The 11,212-nt window shown below is 37.2% G+C and overlaps 1 protein-coding gene across 1 annotated transcript; it reads right to left on the reverse strand.

The window, feature by feature from the left end:
• Nucleotides 1-5,625: 5,625 nt before the first annotated feature.
• LOC148214135 (complement factor H-related protein 5-like) lies at nt 5,626-10,949 on the reverse strand. The gene is made up of 6 exons (XM_088153317.1): nt 10,859-10,949; nt 10,250-10,423; nt 9,699-9,879; nt 7,985-8,163; nt 7,215-7,379; nt 5,626-5,801 (listed from the first exon to the last, which is right to left on the reverse strand). Exons 1-6 carry the CDS (start codon nt 10,947-10,949, stop codon nt 5,626-5,628), a joined length of 966 nt encoding a protein of 321 aa, XP_088009443.1.
• Nucleotides 10,950-11,212: the final 263 nt, after the last annotated feature.

Consider the following 11,212-nt stretch of genomic DNA (forward strand, 5'->3'; position numbering starts at 1 on the left):
CTAGACAGTATATACAAGGACCTTATGAGAATCTGGAATCCTCATGGATCCAATCTTTTGGAAAGTATTTTGCAACATAAAGGCTTTGATTTCTAAAAGCACTTCATTAGTCTGGAGTCTAATAGATTTATTCAAAATAATGTAGGAGGAAGTTTGGCTACTTTCCAAGAAAAGAAGAAACTGATAAGCGGCAATCCAAAAATGGACTGTGCCATTATCTAATTTGAGTCAATGAGGCCCAGTATCATATCATTTATTTTTCATGCATTCATGCATGCATGCATTCATTCATTTAAAATATTTGAATGGCCAGCCATCATAAAACACAACTCTGAGCAGCTCACAACAACAATAAAACCCAGAACTATAAAAACCATAAAACCAAAACAAGACCCAGCACCTCAATCATCCCCTTGGGATGCCCCACAGCCAACTCCAGGCATCCTCACTCTACTCCAATGCCTGGGTAAAAAGCCAAGTCTTGATGGCTTTCCAGAAGGCTAAAAGGGTAGGGGCCTGCCAGATTGCTGAGGGGGGAGGAGGTGTTCCACAAGGGAGATGCAGCCAAGGAAAAGGCACACTTCCAAGGTCCCACTAGATGACAAGATTTCAGGGAAGGGACCTAGAGTGTGCCTATCCTATCTGATCTGGTAAGATGAGAAGATGCCCTCAGAGAAATCCGGTCCCACAAATAACCTGGTCCTTTTTGCCTCTTCTGCCTATAAAAGGTGGGGAGAAAACAAGGAAAGGGGAGGACAAAATGGGAATGGAAACAGATAAAGAAGAAGAGTGAGAACACCGAGGGAGCTAATGAAAATAATTACTTTGAAAAGTTGGTTTTATGTTGCAGGTTTAGATTCAGAATGATTTCCAGATTTGAGAATAAAGATATATATTTTATCAGATTGCTTTCATTCATAACTTCCTCGCTTGCTGTACAGAAACTGCAAAATTTGAAAATTAGAAGACTTGTTTGACATTAGAAATTCATTTGAGAAAAGTATTAATGTTTAGGTATAAAAAATCTGCATTCAAATAGTATAATGCAGTGTTGTCCAAACTTGGCCACTTTAAGATGAGTGGACTTCAACTCCCAGAATTCCCCAGCCAGCCATTTATGACATTTAGGACACTGTTGAAAACCTGGCTGTTCTCCCAGGCCTTGAAATAGGGTGGTTGCCCACTGCCCTTTACTGTATGTTTCTCATGTCTGCTTAATGGCCTGGTGTATTGTTTCCTGCTTGGTCAGGGTTCTTTTTTACTTGTACCTTTGTATGTTACTTTTCTTTTTTATTTGTAAGCCACCTAAAGTCATCAAGGAGTCAGGTGACCACTAAATATGGAAATAATAAATAAATCTATAGGCTATTACATATGTGAATAAATCAATTTTCTGTCTCATACCACTCCCCAAGCCTTTTTTTACTCTCTCAACTGCTTTCAGTCATAAACTAAACTGCCTGACCCATGCAAACATCTTTTAAGCGAGACAACAGTATATATGTAGAAAGCAGAAGCAATGCGTATTTTACTCCCCTTCTTATCCCACAGTGCCTCATGCTGAATGTCTGAATTATGCAAAGACCCAGTTCAGTCAACTGCTGTTATGTTACTTCAAATGTCCTCTTTCAACACAGACTGATCAGAGCAGATATGGCTGAGCCAAAACATGTAGCAGAGTCTACAATCCATACTTATACTTTCTACATTTTTAAAACCCATTTTTGCTCTCAACCATTATAAGCATTCAACAAGCCTTAAGTGGTTATGGGGCAACTGGGCTTTTTACCAAATTTGTTGGTTTACAGAAAGATTCCTGGGAAACTTTCAAGCAAGTAGAAATGATTCCCTTATTTCTGGGTATATTTGCATAGTTCCCAATTGGTAGGCATCGAAACATACAAGTTTGGTCTTCAGGAAATGAATGTTGAACATAATTATCATGATTAGAATGTCCTCAGTTTCCAGCTGTGAACCATTAAAAAGGAGAATATGTAGACTACAGGGCATAATAGTGAGATGTTATTTTATTTAATAAGCTAAAATCTACAAAGACCTAGCTAGAAATCTATAATGCTGGGAAAGGTGGAAGGAAAGAGAAGAAGAGGGTGACCAACAGCAAGGTGGGTGGACTGGATTAAAGCAGTGAGGGATGCACCCTTGGGAGACCTGAGAGGCCAAGGTGGGGATCAATCATCAGGAACAAGGTCCAGCTATGTGCTCACTAAGAGGTGACAGTGACTCGATGGCACATAATCAAACTATCAAGTCAATTCATGAGAATTTTTCCAACAATTACTCAACTTTCTGAAATAGGGATAATAGCATTGCTACCAGAAAAAAGTCCAAGGGAGACATTCCCTCCTGATCTCTCTCTTTGAGATCTAATTTAAGCATGAAAAATCAGAAAGGCTCCAGACTGGTGGAGTGGCAATTATGCAGTGAAAGATAGGATGTTTCACACACAGTCCTTGGATTGCCTTGTAGCTAAATTTGTGCAAGTACTTCACATTCCATTTCTGAGGTTTCTTCTCTGAAATAACTTCTAATGCAAATCCTCATTCAGCAAACTGAATGAGAACAAGTAAGAAAAATGCATGAGAATTTTTGTAAGACACATTAAAGCAGGGATGAAAACCAGGTGAGTACTAGGACAGGAGACCACTGGAAAAACCCCAGGCTGCAGGCTGGGTTGGGAAGCGGACAAACATCCCAGAAGAAAACTATATTCTTTTGAGCTATATACATGGAACTTGAGAACCGGACAACCTTCATGGATTCACTGTGTCCTTACTATGGCCAAAAGACTGATATTGCAAAATTGGAAAGATAAATGTATGGCCCCATTCATTCAATGGATTGAAGACCTGATTGCACTTGCTACCTACGAGCGGATTGCCTATAGACATAGACTTTGTATGGACAAGTATAATAAAATATGGGACTCATTTATACAAAATACACTGGGTTAATAAAACAAAGCAAAACAAATGTGACAGTCATATAACTTTCTTAGAAATATATACATACTTGAATAATATTTGTATTAAATAAGCATATACAGAATTGTAACTGTTTACTGTTATAATGATATATTAACTTTTTTGTTGTTGTTTTATGTTAAAACACTTTTATGTATTTTTTCATTTTTTTGTAATTAAAAAAGTTTAATAAAAAAGTAATAATAATAAAAAAAGAGTTGGCACACTGCCTCAGTCCCACAAGACGGCAGCATTTAATGAAGGGGGCTGGGGCGCACCCACTCTGTTGGAACATACCAGGTGGGCAGAAACAGTTGGAGATAGGCAGTCCCTCAGATAAGAAAGTTTACATACCATACAATTTGTCAGAGTGATGATGTGTTACGTAGAATTTCAGGCTTTATTATTAGCATAAAGGTGATATTAGCATTTTAGCAGGGCATCCATGCCTCCTTTTGAAGTTTAGGAAACTGTGTTTTGCTTTTGAGCCAAAGCTATTTCCTTTGAATAGTGAAAAATGGATAATATCATGAGAGTTATGTCCATTTAATCACCCGGACTCAATCTTCTGGAGGAAGGATTTATTCAAAGAAGATGTTTTTTGTGTGTGCATTTTTAGAAACTTCAAGCATATTTACAAACAAAGTTCTTACTTTTTAAAAGCTTCATCTAAGAATGAGATATTATTATATGACATCTCACACTGTTGGTTAGTTGATACTGTTGGTAAATTGTTGTCCCAGAGCTCCATCCAATCATCTCACCCTTTTCTGACATGACATACAAAAAAAAGGGGGGGTACTGTAAGGCCTAGGATTAAGGCTCAATGCACTATTAAAAATTGGCTGCCCTCAAGAAAAATGAAACATCTCAGACAGATAGACAGATGGGCAGACAAAGGACAGATGGACTAATGGACACACAGACAGACGAATGGACAGATGGATGGACAGATGGACAGACAGATGGATGGATGGATGGACTGATGGACAGGCAGATGGATGGACATACAGACGAACAGGACACAGACAGACAGAAGGACAGAAGGACAGACAAACAGATGGACAGACAGACACACGGATGGATGAACAGATGGATGGACGGACAAACAGACAGACATGCAGATGGATGGACAGACAGAAGGAGGGGCAGACAGATGAACAGATGGACGGACAGATGGACGGATGGATGGACACACAGATAGATGGACAGATGGGCTGATGGATAATTGGATGGATGGACATACAGATGGACAGACAAGGGTGTATGGGCAGACAGACGTACAGACAGATGGACACACTGATGGATGGGCAGACAGATTGGCTGTTGGACAAACAGTGGACAGATGCATGGACAAATGAACAGATGGACAGACTATGTACATTCAGATCTACGAAGTATCCATAAAAGCATAGGAATGGACTGTGTTACAGAGTATCCATAGAAACAGATATCATTCCTGACATTGCTGATATTGTGGCTACTATTTTCTGACTGCATTCTTCAAAAGATTTTTTTTTAGTATTTTTATTGTTATAACATTTTGGCATCATTTTACAGGCCTGTAAAATATATTTCAGCTACTTAAAATCTTTAAGTCCCTTTAGTGTCCAGTTTTTGAAATCATGAAATTGCTTATCTTGGTTATGTCTTATAAAAACCAAAATAGGGTCTATTTCCCAAAGGAAGCTGCTTGTTTTTTAAAATTAATTCCAAAATCTTACTGTAAAAGTTTCAATATTCCAATTTTATTTGGACCCTTAGTCTGTTTATAACTTTTTAAAATCAAAATCTTATTTAGCTTTTTGCTGTTTATTTCAGATTCTTTAAATTCCTAAGCTTATGATTAAAATTTTCTTTCATTCAGGATTGAAGGCAGACTCATCTGGCATTTTTAAACTTGTCATTCTGAAAATTTCTAATAGATTACAAGTAGTTAAATTAGCAATTTCCATTAGTGATTAGAAAGTGAGGTTTGTGAACTTAGTATCCTTTAAAAGTCTCCGCTGCGATTGTGAGCAAGATGGCTAATCCTGTCATCTCCTGACACTCAAACCCACGGAAACTGCTGTCCTGTGGTCTCCTCATGAGGAGCAGCCATCTGGGGTACATGTGGGCAATCTCCTGTCCTCTCCTTATCCAGAGAGGTTCCAAGGAGAGGTTCCAAGGAACTGGTGAATGCTGCAGTCATCGGCTCTGCTCTCACATATAATCCATATAAGAAAGAAGGACAAAAAAAAATTGATTTATAAAAATTTGGGTCAAGAATTTATTTCAGCAGAGTCAAGTAAGAAGAATGGAGTTGTTGTTGTTAATTATTATTTTTCCAGAAATAGAATAGACCTGCTGAGATGGGTGAGTCCTCTCTGTTCACTAAACAGTGTCTTATCTTTTACCCATCCAGAAAGCTAAAGATAAGGGCCAATCTGTACAAAATCATTAACATAAAATTTTGTCTGGGGATGAGGCAGAATGGATTTACAGCTAAACCCACATCAAAATGATTCAGTGCAGAACTAGATTTTCTTCATTCATGTTTATAAAAGTCTGGATATTACACCATTTTGATCAGACCGACATTTTTATTTTTTCCTTTCACATCCCATGTCTGAAAATAGAAGCTAAATATAAAAAGTCAAGCAGGCTAACCAAGACATCGTGGAGGAGTTTGCCATTTTCCATCTTCGCACACTATCTTTTCTGGCCCCTGAAGAAGGAAATGCTCCTTACACTTGAAGCGGATCTCTTCTCCATGTTCATATTTTCTCATATCATTTATATGGATTGCATTGGGAAGCCAAGGAGGCAGAGAGCAGGATTCTTAACAAAAACATGTTTTTTTTAAAAAAAGGCTTCGTATTTTAAAATTATATGCAAAATATTGAAAGAATAGAGTATTTCATAACTAATCAAAACTGACAGGTTCCTAAGTCTCCTCACGCAATGAATGGCTTTTAAAAAGATTCTGAAGTAGCTGGACTTCTAAGAACTGTACTGATAAGCATATAATTTTAAGATATGCTTATTGTGTGGCACAAGAGAACATTAGTGGCCCAGTAGATAAGGACTCAGAGCATGAAGTTACTTACTAGCAATTCTAATGTGACATGTAAATTCTGATTATTTCACCCAGTTTGCTGTTTCAGCCAATTGCAAAAGTAGTAAATGTCTGCTATCCAGAGTACCGGAGAAAATATATGGGTGTGCGTGTGTTTGTGTGTGTGTCTTCATATAATATATTTTGTACCAATAGAAAACAATCATTACAAGCAGTGTGTAAAGGCATAGCAGAATGGCTTGTCCATTCTGCTTGATAGGGCATACTCCGGATTCTGGCAGATGAGTTTAAGGGGGCAGGAACTGTAGGGACCTTCTCCATTACTGTCCTGGTCCTCTGGAATATAGTCCTCCTTGAGATCCAAGCTAGCCCACAATTTGTCATCTTTCAGCATATATTTGGAGACTAACATGTATCCTTTGCTTCCTATTCAATTGGCAATGGTTTATATTAAATTTTAATAATATTTGAAAGATACTAAGAAATTTCAGGTTTTTCTTTTTTTTACTTTTCTTATTTGTAATTTGCCTAGATACATGTAATTGTAATAGTGCACATATAAAATGAGTAGTGTAAACAGAGCTATATTCTTGAATTCCCTTCAATCTATTCCACAATATACTACTACGTTATATAATATATTTGGCAATTATATGTTTAACTTCAAGGATTAGTCTTAGATACAGGTAGTCTTTGTTTAGCAACTGCCTTGTTTAGAGACCATTCGCAGATACAACAGTGATGAAAAAATAACTTTGCAGCCATTCTTTCACATTTGTAGGTCTGCAAAACAAAGGAAAGCTGAAGTACAATCATAAGCACAGTCAGGGTTTCACTTAGTGACCACTTAGCTTAACGACCGAATTGCTGGTCCCAATTGTGGTTGCTAAACGAGGACTACTTATAAAACATTTCTTTACCTGCAGTGGAATCTTTCCATGTTTGTGTATAATAGAGCATCTAATCATTATTTCAAGATTTATCTATCTATATAGAGTTTCTGTACAAAGTGCCTGGGTTCAAATTTGTTTAGTTTCATTCGTCAGTAGTCACTTACTTGTGTTTCCACAGCTGGGCCTCACCCTTTAACATATTTGATGAAAGTTCATATAGATTGAACCACATTGGTTTCCACTCAACAGATCACATACTTGAATATAGCATGCAAACTGTACCTTTGCATTCCGGCTTGGGGAACCATATTCCATCAACACATTTTGCTTTATGATGCTTGGAACCACAACGGTAGGTTGCAATGTCATTGGTCTTAAATTGCTTTGCAAGAAGAACATTTGGTACAAACTCTGCATTCTTTGGACATGTACATTTTGCTGCATAACCTAAATATGCAAATAGGGTTCAGGTTCCAATAATAAAGTCATAACAAAACTTGGTTTTTGATCAGACAGTCAAATATTTCTGATAATGAATAAAGAAAATGAGTTACATACCATTGGCATGACTAACTCATGACAAGGCAGTGTGTCCACATATAGAATCTAATGCTAATAATTGGCTTATCCTAGGCTACCTTAGAGGAAGCTGAGCAGCTTAGCTTTGGGGACTCATTGGAAATCCATGATGCAGGAGAATTACTACCTGGCAGTACTCTAGTACTTCCAAAACTTTTCAGTTCATATGATAATTTTAAAATAGGAAATGTTTTATGAACTGTACTGCAGTAAATGTTTGAAGCTTCACTGGAGAACATTTCTCCATTCCTGCTACTTAGGGAGAGGGGTTACTGAGCTAAAGAAATAATGACCTGCTCTTTAGAAAAGACTTGGCATTAAATCAAAACTCTAGTTAGCAAGCCCAATGTCCTATGCAATGTGTTGCATTTGCTCTCACCAGTACTAATTTCATTCATGCGCAAGTAATGTCCAGTGCATTTTAGGAACCGACTCGTCATTCGAACTTATTTTCTTAAAATGCTGTTGCTTACTGATACATGAAGGTAATTCCCATTGACCATGAAGGCATTTGGCTGGGTTGGTCCCAACAAGGGTTGTGTGAGGTTTACATTGATATCTCTCTGTTTCTCCATGCTGGTACACAGCAGCACTAGTTAAGGGAAATCCCTTTAGAATATCTGGTGGTGGCCCACAGGTTTTTTCTTCCTCTGTTGAAAATAGTTCAAGGAAGTATGAATGAATACATGACATTTTTAATTCCTTCAAAGCAATTCTTTTATTATTGCTGTAATGAACTAATTCCCCACTGTTATCAAACAGAATCCAAGGACAGCCTTGTATTTTTTATTCCTACTACAATGAGCTTAGAAGCTTCTATTGTAGAAGTAAAATGTAAAGCCAGGACTCATTTTGTTCTATATCTTTGTGACTTATGCCCTCTCTTTGAATATCTGTATTGTATTTGTTTTAGTTTCTTTCTTTTTTCTCAGTTTATTGTAAGCTGCTTTGTGAAATACACATTTTTTTAAAAAATGGACATGTATATATAATACCATTTCAAGTAACTCCTTGGAGACTAAAATATGCAAATGGTTATTTCATTATGGCTGTAGCATAAACAATAAATATTGACTGCTGTTGCCCAAACACTTAAATGTCGACATTCAAATGTCAATATGAAAAAACCTATTCCAGGGCTATTCATCTTGAAACTTTTTTTTTGTTTTTGCAGGTTTCTTGCTGATTAAGTTTCTTTTGCAGGTTTTGCAGGTTTCTTTTGCAGGTTTCTTGCTGATAAAGTTGGTCATATTCACTCAAGGTTCAAGCAAATCTGTAACCTGAGCAGATGGCTGAAGGGGCCTTTCCCCAGATTTGGCTTTCTCCAGTTATGGCCTTGCCTGGACCAAGGCAATGATTCACAGCCACACCACTCCTGCAATGTGCTCTGTATGGGCTGTCTTTGAACATGACCCAGAAGTTGCACCTGGTACAGAATTCAATGTGGGTGGGTTCTGCCAGTGCAGAATAAAATTTATCTTACAGTCACGACAGGATTGGCAGCAGGCTTCCAGGCTGAATTCAGAATTGTAATTATTACCTCTAAAGTTCTGTAGGGAATGGGGCTGAACTAACTTAGGAGCCACCTTGTCCAAAATAACTGTGCCATCCTGTCAGATCATCTAGAGAGATCCTGCTTAAGATACAGCCCCCATGTGAATTACTGAGGGACTTCTCAGTAGGAACACACTATCCCCAAAGATAAATTTGGCCTCCTGACTTCAAGAAACTTGTAAAAACTTTAGTTTTAGAAGGGCTTTCAGTGTCTGAAAGCCTAGTGAGGATCGAAATGGGCTACCTGATGCATGTGGGTTTTAGTAGTTGCTGTTTTGAAGAGTTTGCTGTTCTGAGAGTTTTCTATTCACCACCCAGAATCATTTGATTGGAACAGTCTATAAACATTGTTAACAAACAAACTGCAACCTACTGAAGACATGTAAAATACTCAGGTAGTATTCATACTTTAAGAATTAACCAACAGTATGTGCTTGTTCTATATCTTTCAATGTAGACATTTTTATATTACTGTTAATTTTGAATCTCATTTGATGGAAAATTCCAGGATGCCATCAGCAAGAAAATCTTAACAGAATACAACAATGGGTATGGCTGAGTTAAAAATTCTGGTTTATCTGTATATATAATTTTTCCTTCTAAACACATGTTTATGGTGGCTGAAGCTTAGCTATGCATGATGGTAAAGATGTCCATTCCCCATCAACACACTCTATTGTCTTTGGTCCAGTGATTGCAAATGAGACATCACATTCATATTCCAATTTCTCACCATGTTGATATTCTTCATGAATGTTACCAATAAGGTTACCGTGTGAAATATTAGCTGGCAGCTGACAAGAATGGACAATTTCTAGAAAAGAATTATTACTCCAATTTTGAATCACTTTACTCATAATAGATACATGTTTCCATATAGGTAGCTTTATATGTTAAGTCCACAGATCAGTTTTAGTACATGATACCTGGAATCAGTACTGAAGCAGAAAAGACCCAAAAGATCAGGCCCTGCCTCCTGGCTCCTACTTCACAAATATTTAATCTGTCTTTCAATAACTATTTATTGAATAAAACATGGGATAGGGATGGAACGTGGATTTGTGGGATTTGAACATATGTTCCTGATGCCATTCTATCCCTTACATTGTCTTAGATTACTTTCCCCCTGCTCTATTAATCCCAATGGGGTATAGCTGTCATTCAGCTTACTGCATAATGTATACCTTGGCAGGTTGGAAGTGGTGGAGACCATCCAAAGTGATAACATTGAGCAGAGTCGGGCCCAACTCTTGTGTGTTCTTCCTGACAGGAAAATTGCACCACAGTTTTGTGCAGATATTGATCTTCCTTTGGAGTTATGTCTCCATTCTCCAGAAATGGAACTTCACATATTATTGCTAAAGAAAATGTTCAACAGAATACCAGAAATAAAATTAACTGCATTTTAAAGAAATATATCTGCAATCGATATTTTCACCAAAATGTTTGCAAAATGTGTCTCAGGGCAGAAAATTCAAAACTTAAGGATTTAGGGTTTGGCCAGAAGTGATGGACACTTTTACTATTTACTTACAAACTCACAGAATGTACAGATAGGAAAAGCAAACAATGACAACAACTCCAGAAAGTACAGTTAAATTCAGTGGCATCCATGGGGCTGGGGTCAAAATTGTCAAGATGGCAGACACAGCATGGTGATGCAATAGAAGGGGTTTGCATCATGATGCTTCATCTGCCGTCTTGCTAATTTTTATACATGTTTTATTTTGTAAAAAAAAAAAAAAATACCAATCTTCTTATTTGCCTTACAAAATGTCATTTTATCAACTTACGCACACATTCAGGTTTTGGGTTCCACCCATTTTCTTCACTGTGTTGTATGCTCCCCAGAGTCACACTCTGTGAGATGGTTGGCCAATACATTTGCTAAATAAATAAATAAATCATCCATACACTTTTAAAATAAGAGAGTATCAGCCAAATGACAGAGTTCATACATGTTTGTGGACTGAAGGGAACAATGGCAGGATTTAATGTTATCATGCATAAAAAAAGATTTTTAAATGAAGTAGCTTAATTTTGTTTCCTATTAATGGTGTTAATTTATCTTACATATTGTAATTTTTTTACATTTTTTACAACCCAGTTGAAGGAAGTCTAAGGTATTTGCATCTCTCTCTCTCTCT

Source organism: Python bivittatus, unplaced genomic scaffold (assembly GCF_059951505.1).
Source record: "Python bivittatus isolate LINGU-HERP-01145 unplaced genomic scaffold, Pbiv_v1 ctg000700_np1212, whole genome shotgun sequence".
In the NCBI taxonomy this organism is placed as follows: domain Eukaryota; kingdom Metazoa; phylum Chordata; class Lepidosauria; order Squamata; family Pythonidae; genus Python; species Python bivittatus.

Bases quoted from the DNA above. Each gene is read 5' to 3' on its own strand.
- LOC148214135 (XM_088153317.1), bottom strand. From the start codon at position 10,949: ATGTATTGGCCAACCATCTCACAGAGTGTGACTCTGGGGAGCATACAA. The intron at 10,424-10,858 runs GTAAGTTGATAA...CATTTTCTTTAG, and splicing joins CCCAAAACCTGAATGTGTGC to CAATAATATGTGAAGTTCCA. The intron at 8,164-9,698 runs AGCTAAGCTTCA...ACTATTTTCAAC, and splicing joins ACATCTTTACCATCATGCAT to AGAGGAAGAAAAAACCTGTG.